At 41.2% G+C, this 21354-nt stretch overlaps 1 protein-coding gene across 1 annotated transcript; it reads right to left on the bottom strand.

Moving 5' to 3' along the window:
• Nucleotides 1–710: 710 nt before the first annotated feature.
• On the bottom strand, nucleotides 711–2163 carry LOC137248562 (uncharacterized). The gene is made up of 4 exons (XM_067779484.1): nucleotides 1816–2163; nucleotides 1363–1551; nucleotides 954–1289; nucleotides 711–839 (listed from the first exon to the last, which is right to left on the bottom strand). Exons 1-4 carry the CDS (start codon nucleotides 2029–2031, stop codon nucleotides 711–713), a joined length of 870 nt encoding a protein of 289 aa, XP_067635585.1. The 5' UTR covers nucleotides 2032–2163.
• Between the last annotated feature and the right edge of the window lie 19191 nt (nucleotides 2164–21354).

Genomic DNA, 21354 nt, shown 5'->3' with positions numbered 1-21354 from the left:
ATCCAGACCTATAATATAGAACTTTCGTATCACATTTTTTTAATTTTATTTTGTTTTATAAAGTAAGTATTGTTCGAAACATATGCACCTTTTTTCAAGTAAGCCATTAAACAGTACCGTATTTATTTATGTTTCAAATAATTAATGATTAATACAATAAGATTTTATTAAATTAAGATTTATTAAATTAAGATTTTAAAAGAGTTTAACGGTTTCCTTAAAAAAAGTTGCATACGTTTCGCGTAATAATTAAACATATTTTTAAAAAGTAAACATCTTTAATGTCTTTAGCATATTTGACAAAAACGTCAACATCAAACGTTATATAAAACGAATAAAAAAACAGGTACAATTCATTTCAAGTCGAAAATTAAAAAAGGAAATTCAATTAAAATGACTAGAAAGTCAACCATAATAGTATCGCTATCGTCAAATATAAAGCGCATTTTCAACAACTAAAAAGTATTTACATAGTCAGTGGGAAAAGGTAATGCATTAATGAAAAGAAGCATGAAACAGTAATCTATGAAAAGTTAAAAAAAAGCAAGCGAATGTAAAAAACTAAACTAAATTAACTCTAAAATGGCTTTATGGTTGATGTTAGCGATACGTATAAACTAAAAATGTATATTTATATTAAACCTATTTTATAAATATCTTATACATAATTATTTGGTAAATTAGTGTTTGTTTAGTATTGCACCTGACAATTATTTGAAGGCTTCGGCACACACTTCCAACCCTTTTCCCATATTTTCAATTGCCTTGGCCATTGCAAACGTTGCCTCCGTCTGCTTTATTTGATTTTCAGCCAACTTTATTTGGTTTTCGGCCAGCATCTAGAGGATGAGAAAATTTATGTTTTAAATTTGTAAGGACACTGTTAGCATTTTTTAATTTAACTAAGGATTTTATATATTGTAAAATATATTGAACTTTCAACTATTTCTTACCCTCATAGTATCTGCCTGTTTCTCAGCAATCGCCAAAAACCTGTATTGGCGCTCGGCCTCCTCGTCGTTGAATTTCGTTCTGGAGGACCTGCGAGGAGTTTGTGCAGAAGTTCTTTGGGTGGTTGTGGGAGTTCTAGGGCGAATTGCAAGAGTTGTAGGACGAATTGCAGGAGTTGTAGAGGTGTTTGCAGCACATCTTTTCGATACTGCAATGGCAGCAGAAGATGTGGTTGGCTGATCTTCACCCTCGCCTTGGGATTGCACCTCGCTACTGGCATCTAGCTCCTCGAGGTACTCCACTTCTCCTTCATCCTCCTCCATCACCAAATGCATTTCCTAAAAATTTAAAATAGAATGAATCAATAAGTTAATAATGCTAATAGGTATAGCTGTATAACTATATACTGACCTCATCCATAGGCACACTGTCCCTACATATGCCTGCGCCGTCAACATATCGGTCCCCAATTAGCTCCACAATGCGCCTCTCTGTATCGGTCAAAGGCGCGACCGAGATCGGTCTATTTCCCGTTTGTGCCCGCTGGTTATTTATATCCTTCACTCGATTGCTCGTGCGATTTTTTAGATCGCGCCAGACCTGTAAAAAAGTATGAACTATTGGGTGAACCTTATTTTTTTTTTATTTGAACTCTGGGCATCACATTCACTAAGACATATAGTATATCCCACAGGAAACATATATTATAGGAAAACTAATTTTCTAGATGTATCGGTCCCTGCATCACCTAACTCAATTTTGTTTTCTACAAGTTATAGTATAACTACGCCCCAAACCAGGAAGTTAGTTAAAAACGGATTTTCAGATCCCTAAAATTTACCTCCTTTTTTCCTCAGTACTTACCGTAAGCCATTGCTCTGCACTTTTTGAAGCTCCTCCAACGGCGTTGAGCTTGCCCGCTAGCTTGTTCCACTGCTTCTGCTGCTCCAACTTGCCGTGCATCCGTTGGAATCTGCCGGACGCTAACCCAGGGACCTCTTCAAGCAGGTCCACCATCATTCTTATCTGCTCTGCTGTTGCTCGGCTTCGTTTTGTGTATGATGCAGTTTTTGGTTCCATTCTGAAATATAAAATGAGAAATAAAAGCAGTAAATGATCTAAATATAAAATATATATCAAAAATACTTCCCTTTGCTAAAATAGCTGCATAAAATTATTGTCGCGTACAAAAAATTGTTTGTTTTTTTTCGATTCCTCTTTGAACTTTTCGTAAATTTTAACATTTCACTACCAGCATTGCCACATCGAAATGATAGTTAACAAGTATTGTTAAAGCTAAGTTAGTGAATCGTATGTATGATATAACAAACGAAAGTGTTTATGTTAAAAATCTCGTATGTAGATACGTTAAAAGTGAATAGCGCTACTGGTCTGGTAAGGAATGACCCGCTGCCCAAACGACCGCACGACCCCTCTCCATAGCTCTGGTTTCAGCCGTGAGCCGATGAGTGCGCACAGGGGCTACCGCTGTGCCGTTAAGGTGCACTTCCCCTCCGCCCACGGGTCGACCCACGGTGCCCCGGCTGGTACAACTCCGCCCCCTTACGAACCTTCTACTAGTGTGCAAGTAGGGAGGCGGGGGTGTCCAGCGGAGAAACCAGCACTAACGAGTCCTCACAGTCTCTTCCCCAGGTGACCGACCGGCCTACTATCGATTCTGCCGAAGACTGCCGATCCCGCCGATACCTTCAACCGACCCCGCCCGGAACGAGCCGCCGCTGTCCTGGTAAACCCCATCGCCAGCCTACTTCCCCTCTCACCACGGCCCTGGTCCGTAGCCCACCGCCGCTGCCGTCGCATCGTCGCCCCTCTGGTGCCGCCGCTTCTTCCATCCCGTCGGTGCTACGCCGACCGTTGGCCGTCCGCCATACTACCGCCGTGCCCATCCCGCCTTGCTGGTGCCGCCGCTGCCACACCAACCACTGGTCGTTCGCCATCCTACCGCCGTTAAGCCGCTGCATCCGTCCCGCCGCTGCTACACCAGCCACTGGCCGCTCGCCATCCTACCGCCGTTAAGCCGCTGCATCCGTCACGCCGCTGCTACGACGACCGTTGGCCGTCTGCCATCCTACCGCCGTCAAGCACCTACTTCCGTCCCGCCGCTGCTGCGACGACCGTTGGCCGTCCGCTGTCCTAACGCCGTTAAGCTGCTGCATCCGTCACGCCGCTGCTACGACGACCGTTGGCCGTCTGCCATCCTACCGCCGTTAAGCCACGTCATCCGTCCCGCCGCTGCTACACCAGCCACTGGCCGCTTGCCATCCTATCGCCGTTAAGCCGCTGCTTCCGCACCGCCGTACCAGTCTGTCCGTTACCCGACCGTTCAACCGCCTTACCGAACCTCCTCTACTCCAACGACCGTTAGCCGCCGCTTCGGCCCCTCGCCATCTTGCGACGGAAAGCTGCTGCCCGCCTAATATCTCCAGCCGTGTGTGCGTGTGTTCGTAACATATAAATATCGTGTATTTATTCAGTAGGGGTTTGTGGGACCCTTACTCGACTCTGGATTGACTGAGCGTTACCCCAGCCTTAGACAAAACCCACCTCATAAATGGCGCCCGAGCATGGACCCTCCTTCGCAGATGACCGTGGAAAAACAAATACAACAGCCACCTACACTGCCGGGGCGGGTTCGACGAACACACCATCAGAAACATCAAACACACCGGCCCCGAAGTTACGACGCTGAATGCCGACTCACTCAATTGGATCTACTTACTGAAAGGGAGAGGCTGATGGAGGAGTGCAAGAAGCATACGATTCACGTGGAGGGCCAACCCGTAGCCGATCTGCGCCGCGCACTGAGCACTTACGTACAAACGAAACGCACGAGGAAATCAAGCGAAGACCTAATGAAGGAGTTGGAGAAGGAAGTAGAAGAGGACGAAGGGAAACCATTTAAACTACCAACGCCGACACTAAACATCACCCCAACACAACCGACCAAGTCAACCGCCATCCAGGTACAAAATTCCGTCTCGAATGCGCATGAGAAAGAACGCGCGCAGACGAAACGAGACGAAATGAGCACCAGTGAGCTAATGAATACCGTTCGCCACTGGGATCTGCATTTATCGGGAGAGGAGTCGCTGCACGAATTTCTGGAGAGAATAGACGACCGGCTCCTCCTAACGATGCCAGAACTGCTGCGTGGCAAAGCACTTCAATGGCACCGCATCCGTAAGCAACAAATCAACTACTGGAGCGATTTTCGAAGGGAGGTGAAAATTTTTTTCTGCCTAAGCGTCATCTTCAACATTTAGAAGAGGCCATCCGAAAACGCAGGCAACAAGGCCGAGAAAAAGCCAAGGGCTACGTCCTCGCATTGGAAACGCTGATCAGCCAGCATCGGACAATGTGCAAGGAGAATCACCTCGAGCGAATATACGATGGCCTACGCGTTGAATACCGCCTCTTCGTCAAGCGCAGCGAGTTTAAGACGATTGATGAGCTCCTGGAAATAACGGAGGAATATGAGCTGCTAAAAAGCGAGGAAGCGAGTTTAAGACGATTGATGAGCTCCTGGAAATAACGGAGGAATATGAGCTGCTAAAAAGCGAGGAAGCGAAACAGGACAAAGAGGCGATCCACAGCCTGTGTGATCTTCTAAAGGAGTACGATAGCAAAGAGTGCTGCTGGCGCTGCAAGGAACGCGGACACCGCCGCTTCCAATGCAGGGGCCGCTGGAGAATGTTCTGCTCCAGGTGTGGACAAGACAACATCCTCTCCAGGGACTGCCTATGCCCTTCGACCAACCAATCCACCGACAACAACACATCAAGGATGCCGTCAAGTTATGTGAGAGGAAGCCGCCAAGCATTATTTGTGCGGCCACAGAAGCCTATTGAACCACCAGTCTGCGATCCCGCTGCCGAAATGCAAGTAGATGACCGTTTCTATATACCGATAACCATCGAGGGCATGAGCGTGCGTGCGCTAGTGGACACCGGCGCCACCCTTTCATACGTCGATGAGTCAATACGAAATCACCTGGAGAGAAGCAACATCAAACCACGTCTTAACAGGAGGAGCGTCCAATTGGCAGACCAGACGTGTGTCTATAGTTCGAATTCCTACACAGCAAGGATTACGCACCAAGGACGAACGACCAACACAATGATGTCCGTCATCCCGAACCTGGCAGAACGGATGATCTTAGGTATGGACTTTTTACGGGAAAGGGGAATCACCCTCACGCTAGATGGCCAGCCGTTAGTAGCCATTTTGACCAGAAGATCAGCCGAGTTAGACACACTATGTGCAATGACCAGCCGGGAACACGTGAGCAATGGCCAAAATTCGGAGAAGGAAACTTTTTCAGCGCACCATCAGAAGCGATTGAGTAAAACCGTTAGCCCAATTACTACAGCCGAACATTCGACCATCCGTAAACATAACCGACCGCTGAAGAAACGCTTCTACCCCCGTTACCCGGCAATACAAAAATACAACCTCAATAAAGAGTACCGAAAAAGAGCGCCGAACACGGTATTCAATGCGCTATCCCGCCGCCCGTTACAAAACACCGACACACCGACATAAAAACCAAAATATAAAGCGACATAGAAGAGCCCGGTGAGATTATTGGCAACCATGCAATATCCGCGGCCATGGGAAATAGTAACCACCGACTCCGTGCCACCACTACCATGTTCCAAGCAAAGAAGCAATTACCTCCTCGCCATGATCTACAAATTCTACAAGTGGGTGGAGTTAATCCCGGCGCCCCAAGCGAAAACGGCAAGCGTGCTCAAAGCGCTACAAGAAAAGGTCATATACTTACTTGGTTGTCCGAAAATCTTTCCCACCGACAATGGGGAGCAGTTCGGCGGAAAAGCGTTAGCACCGTTCCTGAGCGACCACCGCACATGGGATTAGGAGATTCCACAAATGACACTTGCAATAAACATGGTCAGAAAAGAGGGTACAAAAGCATCTGCAGCAGGCATAAACTTCGGCGAAATAAAACGACGTCAGAGCGGGTGCACACGGAGGGAGCCAACCGAACAAAAACGCGAAGGGGACCTATTATTTTCGGGCCACATTTTTCCGAATACCTGATAGCCATGATGAAATCACAACCCGAGGAAGATGGAAACGAAGAAAAAGAATATTATGTATTATAATGAATTGTATGAAATATACTCTGTTAGTTTTAAGAACAATGAAATGTAATTATTCTTACGTTATACAAATGAATTAAGAACATAAACTCTGTTAGATATAAGTGGAATGACTCTGTATATTCTTGAGAAAAAAAAGAAAAAAATAATTAATAAAGTGCTTCGCCCACATGCACACCGGCATAAGACCTAGGCCATGCCTGGAGATCCACCTTTCCCCACCGCAGCTTTCCGTCAACCGAAGTGGGAGGGGGACTATAAAGTAGCGTTACAATAACGTAACCCCCTGTATTTCCTTATTCACTTAAACCTGAACCTCCCTGTACTTATTTTTCTATAGCATAACCAAGAACCACTTGTACTTATTCTTATATAGCATAGTCAACAACCACTGATATCAAACCAATGAAAATCACAATAATGGTGTGTTGACTTCTCAACCAGTTTGCGGCACCACCCATATAAACATAAAATTTGCATTTTTGCAATTCAGTCCTCACAGGTGAGCCAGCGGGAGTGGTTGTCTTTTTAAAGACAAAATAACCACTTCTGCTAGCTAGCTGAGTGGAAGGGGCGCTGTCATGGCGCGGGTCACCCTCCACCAGGGCTGGACGACGCGAGTGGTGTCTTCGGACTACTTTTCCCTCCGTCGCCCACCTTGGTGCTTGAGCGGCCCGCTGCCTCAATGACCAAATACCCCCATCCCCCCTCAGCTCGGGCTGCGTGGCAGGGGCGCCGTCATGGCGCGGGTCACCCTCCACCAGGGCTGGACGACGCGAATGGTGTCTTCGGATTACTTTTCCCACCGTCGCCCACCTTGGTGCTTGAGCGGCCCGCTGCCTCAATGACCAAATACCCCCTTCCCCCCTCAGCTCGGGCTGCGTGGCAGCGGCGCCGTCATGGCGCGGGTCACCCTCCACCAGGGCTGGAGGACGCGAGTGGTGTCTTCGGACTACTTTTCCCTCCGTCGCCCACCTTGGTGCTTGAGCAGCCCGCCGCCTCAATGACCCAAAGCACCCCTCCCCCTCAGCTCTGGTTTAATAGGCTGGCCGGAGCGGTGGGACCACTCCCACTAGTTAGCTAGGGAGAAGAGGGTGCGGCCGTGGCGCGAGTCACCCCTTGCTGCACCAGGACGACGAGAGTGGTGTCTTCGGGCTACTTTTCCCTCCGTCGCCCTGGTCTGGTAAGGAATGACCCGCTGCCCGAACGACCGCACGACCCCTCTCCATAGCTCTGGTTTCAGCCGTGAGCCGATGCGTGCGCACAGCGGGTACCGCTGTGCCGTTAAGGTACACTTCCCCTCCGCCCACGGGTCGACCCACGGTGCCCCGGCTGGTACAACTCCGCCCCCCTTACGCACCTACTACTAGTGTGGAAGTAGGGAGGCGGGGGTGTACAGCGATGAAACCAGCACTAACGAGTCCTCACAGTCTCTTCCCCAGGTGACCGACCGGCCTACCATCGATTCTGCCGATACCGTCAGCCGACCCCGACCGGAACGAGCCGCCGCTGTCCTGGAAAACCCCATCGCCAGCCTACTTCCCCTCTCACCACGGCCCTGGTACGCGCTCCGTAGCCCACCGCCGGTGCTACGCGGACCGTTGGCCGTCCGCCATCCTACCGCCGTTAAGCCGCTGCATCCGTCCCGCCGCTGCTACACCAGCCACTGGCCGCTCGCCATCCTACCGCCGTTAAGCCGCTGAATCCGTCACGCCGCTGCTACGACGACCGTTGTCCGTCTGTCATCCTACCGCCGTCAGGCCCCTACTTCCGTCCCCCGCTGCTACGACGACCGTTGGCCGTCCGCCGTCCTACCGCCGTTAAGCTGCTGCATCCGTTACGCCGCTGCTACGACGACCGTTGGCCGTCTGCCATCCTACCGCTGTTAAGCCACGGCATCCGTCCCGCCGCTGCTACACCAGCCACTGGTCGCTTGCCATCCTATCGCCGTTAAGCCGCTGCTTCCGCACCGCCGTACCAGTCCGTCCGTTACCCGACCGTTCAACCGCCCTACCGAACCTCCTCTACTCCAACGACCGTTAGCCGCCGCTCCGCCCCCTCGCCATCTTGCGACGGAAAGCTGCTGCCCGCCTAATATCACCAGCCGTGTGTGCGTGTGTTCGTAACATAAATATCGTGTATTTATTCAGTAGGGGTTTGTGGGACCTTTACTCGACTCTGGATTGACTGAGCGTTACCCCAGCCTTAGACAAAACCCACCTCATAAACTTCGTGTTAGAAAAGGAGCTTATTAGCTTAATGCTCAAGAGGATATGGGAACAACCAAGTAAGCCCCTTCCAAACTTTGATTGGTCAGGATGGTTCAATGATGTGAATATGAACGCGAGGGTTGTGGTGGTGAATAAAGCGCAGATCCCCACGGTACAAAAAGTCAAAATGTGGATACCATACGTGATGAAGTCGGAGGATACGTTGGGACTTCTGCAGTGACAGAATCCGAACATACCGACACAGGATTGGAAGGTACTTACTGTATCTCGCCCCACAGAGGAGGGTCAGTTCTACATCTTCCAGATTTTATTTATTTATTTATTTAAAGTCGATACAGAAGGAAAACGGTCGACTGGTAAATTATAAAATTTGTACAAAAAGTATTAAACTTATAAATTATAAGATTAACATTAAATAAAAGTAAACTTATGCATTTAGCAATTCAAATTGATTCAGAGAGAATATGAAACTTTAAAATATCAGGTCAAATTAGAAAGTATCAGGCAATTTAATTCAGGAAGCGAACATTCGATACTTATGCATTTATACAGGTCATTGCAGTGCGCACACCAAATCCGCAGAGGGTCACTTTTTGAGAAGTTTAGGTGGCATAGCGGTAAAAGAAAAGATACGTAGTGTCTCGACGTCCTAGCGGGAACAGCGAAATTAAGCCGAGCTAGCAAATCAGAAGAGTCAATCTCACCCATGACCAACTTATGGATGAACAACACCCCAATTAGAATTCTACGATTTTCAAGAGTAGGCAGATTGATGAGAAGAATCCTACTTCTGTAAGGTGGAATATGAATGCCAGAATCCCAATTAAGACCGCGAAGTGCAAATATTAAAATTTTTTTCTGTACAGACTCAATCCGGTTATATAATTTTTGAGGGAAGTGTTTAGGATCATCGTGAGATAAGGATCGTTGAACTCTTTCGCCCAACGTTTAACAAAGCCAAGTGTACCCGTTGCTTCATTTACAATGGATGAAATATGCGTATTAAAATGTAGTTTTAGGTCGAAAAGTACACCTAAATCATTAACGGAAGATAATCGCTCCAGAGGTGTAGAATTTAGAGAATATGGGGTCAAAAATGGCTTTACTCGGTGAAAAGTCATAAGCGTGCATTTTGTACAGTTTAAAACGAGTAGGTTCGCTGTGCAGCAGCTCTGAAATGAATCCAAATCAACTTGAAGGAGGTTCCGACTAAACAAGTCCGAGGGCAAGTATGTATGGCAAAGTTTTACATCATCCGCATACATAATAGCCCGGGAATATTTAAGTATTAATGGTAAGTCATATATGAAAAGGGTAAAAAGCAATGGGCCAAGATGGCTACCCTGTGGTACGCCAGAGGTTACATTAATTATCTTAGATGCAATATTTTTATACAAAACATATTCATCCCTATTCTGCATTTCGATTACGTTCCCGTTCTACGCTCCGCTTTAATCGAAGTTGGGTATTCTGCATTACGACGGAATCGTAAAAAGAAGAGGAAGAGCAAATGATTTTTCGAAATCAGCTGTTGGTACGGAATGTGTGAACATTGGAACAAAATAAATTAAAGAAAATTTTTAGAAAACACTGAAAAACGTTTACATTTTATTATCCACGCCATTTTGTACAAAAAAAGCAATATAATATATTGCCGCAGTGTTATATTTTTTGAGTGAAGTGCTTTCATAATTGTAAATGTGTTTTTGTCGTTCTTTTGGCCAATTCCCTGCCGTGGTCACCAAGTTTTGTTAAAACGGATTCCTGCACGAATATAGTTGAAATTTTCTGAATTTTAAGGATGCTAATTTCATTGCACTGGCCTAAAAAACTTTATAAAGGTTTATTTATTCATTCTGCAAGGATTGTTTACGTTTCGGCTTCACCTTCCTCTACGCCGGCAGCTTGCTTTGGCATATAACTGAACCCAACGAACAGACACAAATTATAGCTGTCTATTATAATGGAATCAATAGCCGCGGCATTATTTATGGAGTTGGAAAGCAACGCATACGAAAATTGCCAGGCGAGAATGGAAAGGCAAATATTGCGAGATTTGTGTAATCCATTTGAGATGACTGACGAATTGTAGGAAATTGAACTTAAAAGTGGTAAAGTTTAATGACTTATTTTCTTATTTAGATTCAAAAAAAACTTTCGACTTAACAAGGATGCTTTCAAGTATGTGTTAGATACTTTTGCGGGGCAAATACGTCCAAGGACTTCGACATCGACATGTTGTTTTGGACCTGGAAACATATAAAAACAATCATCATCAAGCCTTCTACGTTTCTTAACAAGTTTTACTTACATTTTTGTTAAAATTCTGTTATAAATTAATAAAAAACTAAAAAGAAAATATTTTTCCGCCAACTAATTTGCAACTTAGAAAAACGGAACTACGATCGAAATGCAGAATACACAAAACCGAACGATTCGAAGTTGGATCGAAAGAGATTGGAACACAGAATACCAAAATTGCCAAATCGAAAACATTCCAATCTAAGTCGAAATGCAGAATAGGGCTGATTGAGTCCTGCTTGTAAGGTAGCTTGCGAGCCATAATAATAATCGCTTCGGAAAACCTACTAGGTCAAGCTTATGAATCAGTAGCTTATGGTTGACAGAGTCGAAAGCTTTACTGAAATCGGTGTATATCACATCTGTTTGTTGTTTATACAGGAAGCCGTCCCTTACTATGGAAGTAAACTCCAGTAAGTTGGTGGTGGTTGACCTTCGGCCCACAAAACCATGTTGGCAGGGAGATAATAAAGATTTGCACATATGTTGAAGCTGGCAAGTAACTATTTGCTCGAAGGTTTTAGGGATAGCTGAGAGCTTAGCAATACCCCTGTAGTTTTCAATATTAGACCTGCTACCTTTTTTATGTAGGGGAATAATAAATTACTGTTTCCAAATTGAGGGAAATATCGCAGAATTTATAGATAATTGAAATAATTTCAAAACCGGTTCCGATAAACTCACAGCGCAGTACTTGAGTACACAACGGGTACACCGTCTGGCCCCGGAGAATTTGTTGGTTTCACTGCTGGAATACTTTGAAATACTGTGTTGTAGTCAATTACAGGATTCAGAATACAATTTGAACTATTTATGCAATACGGATAATGACTTGAATTGATACTATTAGACGAATAGGGTGTTGGACTTTTTCAAGTTAACAACATTCAGAATAATTTCGGTAAATGCTTGGATTTAATTTTCTCAGACGATTCAAATTGTTTTGTAAATCGATGCGACCCCCTTGCCCTGCCTGAAGATGTGTATCATCCTGCTCTCGCGATGTTTATGGAATCTTACAATTTATCTGAGCGTTCCTCCAACGTAGTGCGAAAGACCCCTCACGGATTTCTGTTTAGAAAAGCCAATTGGTCTAAAGTAATACTCGAAGTATCGAGAATAAATTGGCCTGAGTACGATGTGGATATTGATGACAGTATATCCCATTTTAATAATGTATTATACGGAATATTTAAAAAATGCATACCTACGTCAGAAACCACTGCTATATCATCATCGACTTGGAGCACTAAAGAATTGAAACGCCTGAAAAACCAGAAGACACGTTCATTCAAACGTTACAAACTTTCTGGATCAATGACTGACTATGCGGCCTACTCAATTTTACGTCACAAATATAACACATTGAACAGAATTTGTTACAAGAACTATATCAGTAGGATTAAAAACCAAATTTTTGTCAATCCTAAGTCGTTTTACAGCTTCGTTAATTCAAAAAGGAAGATAAAAGGGTTTCCTTCTACAATGAAGCTAAATGATCAGATTTCCAACGATAGCTTCGAAATTGCTAACATGTTTGCGGATTTCTTCGAATCTAATTATTCAGACACCTATGATTACCCGCCATCGAATTATCCTTTCAGATTGTCTCCTCTGGATTCCCAGGTAGTCCCATATATATGTACTGATGATGTTTTAACTCATCTGGAAAATCTAAAAATTTCTTACTCTAGTGGTCCGGATCATATTCCGTCGGTAGTGCTGAAATCTTGTGCTCGATACTTATATCGACCTCTAACCTGTTTGTTTAATGCGTCCCTGGAGCAAGGGGTATTCCCCAAGAAGTGGAAAGAATCATTCATTATACCACTGCATAAAAATGGAAGCAGAACGTGGGTTATAAATTATAGAGGAATAGCCAAACTCAACACTATTCCTAAGCTATTTGAATTGATTATCACAAAACAGATTGTTTTAGAGTATCTTCATTAATTGACTTTTCACAACACGGCTTTTGCAAGGGTAAATCAACGGTGTCCAACTTGCTCGAGTTTACAACCTTTGTATCCAACAGTTTAAAGACTAATTGTGAAGTTGATGTTATTTATACTGATTTGAGTAAGGCATTTGATAAAGTTTCTCAATCTATACTTTTATTCAAACTTGATCGGTTAGGATTTCCTCCTTTGCTTCTATCTTGGGTTTCTTCTTATGTGAGGGAAAGAAAACAAACAGTTATATTTAATAATTGTTGGTCTCGGTTCATAAACGTAACTTCTGGTGCTCCCCAAGGCAGCCATCTTGGTCCGGTTTTGTTCCTGTTGTTCATTAATGACCTTCCTAGTGTTTTGAAGAGCTGCAAGCCGTTGATGTACGCTGATGATGTCAAACTTGTAATGCCTATCCGCTCACCCGTGGATAGGGCATGTCTTCAGGCTGATCTGAATAGTCTTGGTGACTGGTGTAATGTAAACGCCATGTCACTAAACCTACCTAAATGTAAGTTCATGTGTTTTACAAGGAAGTCCTTCCAATCCCATGATTATGTTATTGGCGACTATGTAATCAAGCAAGTTACTAATTTTATTGATTTAGGCGTTACAATGGACCCAAAACTCGATTTTAAACTTCATATTGAATCTTGCGTGAATAGCGCTAAAGGTAGGTACTTTGGCTTTCGTTAAACGTTGGTCTAAAGAATTTAATGACCCATATGTTACAAAAATTTTTTATACCACATTGGTCAGACCTACTTTGGAATATGCTTCAATAATTTGGAATCCGCGTTATCAGGTTCATTCTGACAAGCTGGAATCGGTCCAGAAACAATTTTTGCTTTTCGCTTTAAAACACTTACCATGGGATCCTTCTAAAAATCGTCCCCCTATTGCAGCCGGTTAAAACTAATACAGCTACCTACATTGCAGAGCGGCAGGGAGATGCTTGGTGTCTTATTTATTGTTAAATTAATAAAAATTCGAAATGAAGCAAAGAACGCTAAACCGTGATATACTGTTCAACCCTCTGTTTCAAATATGAAGTACCAGTTACGTGAAACTTGTTTGCAAAATTGCGTTGTGATCATTATTTTTATATGTATGCAATCAAATTTACTCTGTATAAATTCTATTCTGTATATATTTTATCTACTATTAATTTGCTTTATTGTCAATTTCATAAATTATTATTTACTAGCTCCTTCATGAGTACATTTTATCTTTTGCTTACTTCTAAGTTTTTAATTGAAATTGTCAAGCGTTTAATTCAATACTGTTTTAATTATTACCTTAAAATTTATGACTGCTTATATTGTTTATATCGTGTATTACATATGAGATTTAAGTGTCGGTATATTTGGTCTGTATAATTGTTTAATTTGTAGACTGATAAATAAATAAATAAGAAATAAGAAATACACAACTAAGGGCTACTCCTTTTTAAAAGCCTCATTAATACTTTTAATTTGATACCCATATCGAACAAACACATTATAGAGTCACCCCTGGTCCACGCTTATTGCGATATCTCGAAAAGGCGTCCACCTATAGAACTAAGGCCCACTACGTTTTAAATAATCATTAACACCTTTCATTTGATACACATGTTATACAAACACATTCCAGGGTTACCCTAGGTTCATTTTGCTAAATGGTGATTTTCCCTTATTTTGTCTCCAAAGCTCTCAGCTGAGTATGTAATGTTCGGTTACACCCGAACTTAGCCTTCCTTATATTTTTACTTAAATATTTTCCTAGCACAAGAATTTGGTAAATTATTTTACAGTGCTAGTCAGGAATTGTAAAAAGTTAAATTTAAAATGAATAAATATGACAATAGAATTAACAACAAGCAAACAATACAACAATATTAGTAAAAATAAAAATAAAACGTATACAAATATGATTATTAGCTTAAGCAAGTAGAAGTCAGCATTAAGACAATAGGCGAAAAGGAAACAAGATGACGAGATAATAGAATTTCATTAGCAAGAATACAAAAATTGTTTCGGCTTACAAATCATTTTAAAAAGTGGTTAGCTCATTTTTGAAGTGCCGAGCATTTCCTATTTGTCTAATGGTGTTTTCTTTTCTACACGAAAATGTTGCCTTCACGCCAACCCTTCAAAAAGTTGGGTTCTGTTGTAAAATCAGCTTAGCCTCGATAGAGGGCATCATTATCTTTTCTCAACAACCTACCCCTAAAAATGGCCAATAATACAACATTACTTGCCCTCGCTGCCGTTGACGGTGCAGAAAACTGCCCTGTCAATTAGCTGATGAATCACACGAAGCTGAAGCGAATGCTATATATGTACTATATATGTGTCGCATCATGCCACACTCAAAAGCAATTTGCGATCACAGTTGACAGCGAACAACCACACGAACTGCATTTTTTTGTAAAAATTGTTACAATGTTTGTTCTTTTCAAGTCATGCAGGGTTGCACTGAACATTTTAAGTGTGGCTACAATTTCACAGGGCGAAGTGAGAATCTTAAAAATGTTTTCCGCTGAAAGTTGCGACATTTTCGTGTGGAAAAGAAATCACCAATATATAAGCCTTTCACTGAGGTAGGTTGGTAATTGTTTACGCCCCTCCTTATTGCTCAACCTTCGCCGCATACGCACTTCCAACCAGTCTTTGCTACTTCGAATTTGGCCTACACTCTTCGCACATATATACAAACTTACCCTCGTATTCTAACCAGTGCACGGACTTTACCACTTTGAGTAATTTTAGGTGCAACTTTTTAGCCCATTTTCATTTTCTACCACTACTACCACCAAAGCCCAAAAATCTACCAACATTTGCCTTTGTAAGGAAATTAAGAAACGATTCAATTTCGAAGACGAAAAATTACACCTTTTGGAATATTTTGATGAGAAAAATATTCAATCTACTTAAAGCTTTTCCATTTCACAAGAATTCCATGGAAATTGTTAACAGCGAATGGCGATCATTAATGTTATATGATAAGGAAAAAATAGAAAAGATATTTTCCGACGATATTCTTAAAGAAGGGCTAAAATTGGGAACTGAAAAGAGTCTTCTATAAGAAAATTTGTTTGAAAATTTCAGTGAATAAATGTGCTCCTTAGCAATATTACCTCACAGTAGTGCAGCCGCAGAAAGGTCGTTCTCTATAATGAACGACATAAAAACCGCCAAGTGTAATGGATTAAAAATGTCAAGCATTTCCAATCAAATATTAATAAAAGAGTATTGTATCGGACGGACTTTATTTCAGCCTCCCATTGAATTAATAAGATTTTATAAAAAAATTTAATTTGTAAAAGGTGATTTTGTTCCTTGTATTTAATAACACCCATATGGGACTAGATTTTTCTTTTGTTTTTTTTTCTGACAATTTTTTTGTTGTTGAAAATTTAGTTTTTATTCTGAAAAATTTGTGCACAAATTCATTATAAAAATAAATAAATGTAAGGTGCGATAACCTCCGAAGAGATCTAAGGTTGAGCTTCTCTTCCAATTTGCGTCGTTATCCTCTTGATTTTCCCTACAAATTGGCCGGACGGGACCTACATGTTTTATGCCGACTCCGAACGGCATCTGCAAGGCAGATGAGTTTTCACTGGGAGCTTTTCATGGCAGAAATACACCCGGAGCGCTTGCCAAACACTGCCGAGGGGCGACCCCGTTTAGAAAATTTTTCTTCTAATTGAAAAACCTTATTTCATTACAAGAAAGAAATTTGTTTATGAAAGAAAGTAGTAGTCATCTACTCGCAAATATTTTCCTGCGCTATATATTATTTTATAAGTTTTTTATGAATAATTTAGAACGAAAATAAAAAAGTTTTATTAACTAAACGATAACATGCCAGTGTGGCAGAAAAATACTTTTACATTTGAAAACTGTTGTTGTAATTAGACGTATCGGTAAAGTTTCCTCAGTATTTCGAGCTCAAAATACAGGAAAAAACAAGTATCATATAGGCATAAGCTATATACATATATACAAATTAACATAAATTTTTTTGTTTTTTTTACATGTCTTTTTATGTTATAAGTGTTATTTCCGTGAAATGTGCTTTATTTGTTTTACAATAAAATATGAATACAAATATAAAGTGTAGCTATTGTTTTCTTGGGAAAAAAATCTACCAACTTCTACCACTATTTTAATTTTTCGTCAACCAACATTCTCTTTTTAAAGGCTCGTGCACCGATTCATCGGTGTCGTAGTCGTTGCTACGGTTGCCACTTTGGTTCATTTGGAACGAAAATGGTCCGCTGGTCCATTTTTTTCAATTCTGGTCCTTTTTACGCTGTAACCAAGATTTTGGTACTTTTGTTATTTTCACTGAGGTAAAAATGTACAATACCGCCTACAAAATTTTTACACCACATCATTAACCCTCTTATAATTTTCAATTAACTTCAATGGATTTCTTACGAAAAAACTGCTATCATTAAAATGTAGCAGAACAATGGCAAAATACCTAGCAGATAGTTCAGAGAAGTGTTGGATCTTAAAGCAAACCAATATTTGTTAATTGTTTATGAAACAAGTGGCCAATCAGAAAATCTTTTTTGTGCAAGATATTTCTATAGGTTATTAACCACTTGTCGTGATAGAGCTTTATCACTTCTTGATCTTAAAAAAAGTTGTTGGAAATGCACATGTGCCTCAAAGAAATTTGACGGAGTTTGCCACTGATGAAGCCATTCTTGAATTGAAAACTAAGTGAAAGCAGAAACTTACTTATTTTATATTAAGTGGTAACTCCGTTAATTTATGTTCTAGTCATGCGTGCAAGCATGCCGATAGGTATTGAGAGTTTGTGAAACAATATATCTACATACCAAACAAAAAGTGACTCTTAAAAAATTTTTACAAAATTTAATTTAATTTCTCGTACCTAGTCAAATGTGATCAAAACTCCAATACTACACAGTTGACACTTTTAAGACTTCTCAACGGTTAATAAGAGGACTGTGACTAGATTCAATAAATGTGAGTTTTGAAATGTACATTTTTCTCTAACACAAATTATATGCAAAAAAGTGTTCATTTCAAAACTCGCACTTACTGCGTGGGACAATATTTTTTTTTTTAATTTTCTTGACTGATTTTATGATAAAATTGATACAGCTGAGGGATTGGCAACTCTGAAAAGAGAAAGACGTAAATTTTGGATGCTCTTGCGAAATTTTTGTTAAATTATTAAATAAATTGTTATCTATAAAGTATCTTGCTTAAAAACTAGTGTATTAATTGAAAATAAGCACAGGTACAAGGAAGCAATTGATGTAGTTGGTGAGGAAGGATGGAAGCAAGATGTGACAGGTGCAAAGGCACCATTCCGACAGAAGTGGCGAAAATCCGTTGTCAAGGCGTGTATGGGAAATATTTCCATTTAACTAGCACTTGGCGGCCACCGTGGTGTGATGGTAGCGTGCTCCGCCTACCACACCGTATGCCCTAGGTTCACACCCCGGGCAAAGCAACATCAAAAGTTTAGAAATAAGGTTTTTCAATTAGAAGAAAATTTTTCTAAGCGGGGTCGCCCCTCGGCAGTGTTTGGCAAGCGCTCCGGGTGTATTTCTGCCATGAAAAGCTCTCAGTGAAAACTCATCTGCCTTGCAGATGCCGTTCGGAGTCGGCATAAAACATGTAGACCCCGTCCAGCCAATTTGTAGGGAAAATTAAGAGGAGCACGACGCAAATTGGAAGAGAAGCTCGGCCTTAGATCTCTTCGGAGGTTATCGCGCCTTACATTTTTTTTTTTTTTTAATTGAGTGAGGCTCCGATGCTTATACTGTTTTCACACAGAAACTTAATGATCTCATTTCACCTGCTAATGAAATCGTTAATTTTTTGCTTTCACACAGAAGTAACTGCTCGATTAGTATGAAGGATGAGACAGACAATCATGGCGGAACGATACAAGGTGGGAGCATGGTGACATACCTACTAACAAAAAAAAGTCCATGTACTTGTAAATTCGATGGACAAATGTCAAAATCGTACTGCGCCGGTAGTTGATGTATCAAATCAAATAAAAAAGGTTATAATCAGCTGTTCGATGCGGTCACCTTGTATCGTTCCGCCATGCAGACAATGACATTTGCTTTGAAAACTAAGAAGCGGAAACGGAAGCGGAACGCTGCCAACAGAGTTGCATTGTGCTTTTGACTTCATTAGGCATTCGATTAGCTACTAATGAAATAATAATAGATTAGAATTTTGTAGGGAAGATTGAGCTCAATAAGCGTCTTAATGTAGAAAACTGCCTTTATTATTCAATAAGCCGTCTGTGTGAAAACAGTATTAGGTTTATGTGCGATGATTGTTTGCAGTACATAAGTAACGTTGATGATATCCTTAAAGATATGCAAATGGTTGTGAAACCAAATGACCAAAAGCAAGCTGAATATAGAAACGAGTTCGATATTTCTCTGAAGAAACATGAAGACGAAATTAAGCAAGTACTGAAGTCGGTAGAAACAGCATTTGCTGAAAGAATTAAGGCAATGAAAAAAGCTCAAGAGACATGTGAGAAAAGTGTTAAAGAAGTAAATAAACTCCGTGATATAGCTGATGTTCTAAAGCAAGATAGCGAGCAGGTACGTAAGGTACGTAAGGTAATTGAAGATAACAAGAAAATGGTTGGAGCAATAACTAAAGAAAATGAGAAAATGTGTGCAGAAATAAAGAAAAATACAAATGGGGATGCCAGACTTTCATATGCAAACGCAGCAAAAAGTGCCAAATCAAACCAGAAGAGTTGCCAGAGCTAAGAAATGTAGTTCCTCTAATAATTAAGCCTGGTACCAAACAGGAAGTTGAAAAAACTAAAAAAGATCTGAACTCAAAAGTTGATCCCAAAGAGTTACAAATTATGAACATAGTGGGTGGACAAGATGGAGTGGTAATCGTAGAAAGTGCAAATAATGTAGAGAGAGAAAAAATAAGAAATGCAATTGAAAATAATATTGGAAATAATTATGAGGTGAGGATCCCTAAAAAAATTAACCCATCGGTTCTTATAACCGGAATAAGTTACAAATATGAGATTGATTAATTACTTAAGCCAAATCGACATAAAAATTACAAAGTTATACCAGGTAAATAAAAATGGAAATATTTACTACAATGCAGTTCTAGAATTGGGTGTCAAAGAGTTTGCGAAGATATTAGCTGAGGTAAGGCTTGACGTAGGATGGGAACGATGCAAAGTCTACGATGCAGTGCAGGTTTTGTGTTGTTTTAAGTGCAAAGGCTTCAATCATAAAGCTAAAGACTGTAAAGAAACGGAAATGTCATGGCGCACATATTTCCAAAGAATGCAATGAGACAGCAATTAATAAACGAATCAACTAAATTAGAACAAACAAAGATCTGAATATGGGACTAGATATAAACCACGATACTATGGACAAATTGTGCCCTGTATATCAGCAGAAACTGAATGTTAGGAAAAAACATATGGGATACTAGCAACAAACCAAATATAATGTGACTATACCACGGAAAACTAAAGCGTATACTACACGTACTAAGGAAGGCTGTATCCTGCAGTGCATATATCTTAATATTAATAGTATTGTATCAAATAAAGTAGAACTAGAACGTCTTATCGAAGTTAAACAACCAGCCTTAGTAGTGTGCTCCGAAACTTGTACAACAGATAATATAATGGACTCCGAGTTAAATATTTACCCCAGCGGGTTAGGGGGTCAGAATATTCCCGCGGTAGGTATGCCTGTCGTAAGAGGCGACTAAAATACCAGATACAAGGGGCTGTGTAGCGCAACCCTTCAGGTTGCCACCGCAATATATAGCTTCTCCAAACCCAATTGTCAACTTCACCTATCCGCGGCGAATCCTGTTTCACTAACAGACGAGGCTCCGGCGACCCCAAGCTCCTCATGGAACTTGGGGGTGGGGAGGGAGGGAATGGCCTGAAGGTTTAATGTGGCCATATAAATCGTTCCCGAGATGGTCGGGCTAGCACCTTAATGGTGCTGTGGTACCGGAGCGTACTGGATCTGTATCCGGCAAAGGACCATTACATCGATAACACTCCCCAAAGCCTTCGGGGAGCAACCTTATCGCTACAACAACAAGTTAAATATTTCTACATATAAATTAATCCGTTGTGATTCACATAGTAGGCACACGGGTGGTGTGTTATTTTATATACATGAACAAGTAAAATTCAACGTTGTATGCAATAAGTCTTTCGACATGAACATATGGTGTATTATTATAAAAATTTAAAAATTGCGCTCTAAAATGGCAATTTGGAGTAATCTATCACTCACCTAGTAGCAGCGACAAAGATTTTGTTAAATATTTAAATGAGATCGTCACAGAGCACCTTAAAGATTCGGATAACAATCTAATCATATTGGGGACTTAAATATAAACATGAATATACCATCCACGTACTCTAACCAGCTTACAACAATTGAATATGCCAGCGAATATAAAATTTCAGATCATGAGACAATCTGCTTTCAAATACCTACTTCAAAATATTGCAGAATGAGAAAATATGCTAATGCCGTCTGTTGGGAGATCTACAACGCGGAGAACCTGATAAATCTTCTGCGGATATATGATATAAGTTCTATGTCTAATATCGTAATAGAAAATAGGGTTCAGGCTTTGAATGATATCTTGTCTGAAGCCATGCAAACGTTGACATACGAGAAGAGGATCAAGATACAATTGCGAAATAAGTGGTACGACCGTGAACTAACAGTACTACATAAAAGAAAATTTGAATTATATA

This window comes from Eurosta solidaginis, chromosome 4 (assembly GCF_040869045.1).
Source record: "Eurosta solidaginis isolate ZX-2024a chromosome 4, ASM4086904v1, whole genome shotgun sequence".
In the NCBI taxonomy this organism is placed as follows: Eukaryota; Metazoa; Arthropoda; class Insecta; order Diptera; family Tephritidae; genus Eurosta; species Eurosta solidaginis.
This window is presented reverse-complemented; position numbering and strand designations above follow the sequence as displayed.

Excerpts from the sequence above, each read along its gene's own strand:
- LOC137248562 (XM_067779484.1), bottom strand. The coding sequence starts at position 2,031 with ATGGAACCAAAAACTGCATCATACACAAAACGAAGCCGAGCAACAGCA. Across the intron at positions 1,552-1,815 it reads GTGCAGAGCAATGGCTTACG|GTCTGGCGCGATCTAAAAAA; the intron begins GTAAGTACTGAG and ends ACTTTTTTACAG. Across the intron at positions 840-953 it reads AACAGGCAGATACTATGAGG|ATGCTGGCCGAAAACCAAAT; the intron begins GTAAGAAATAGT and ends CTCATCCTCTAG.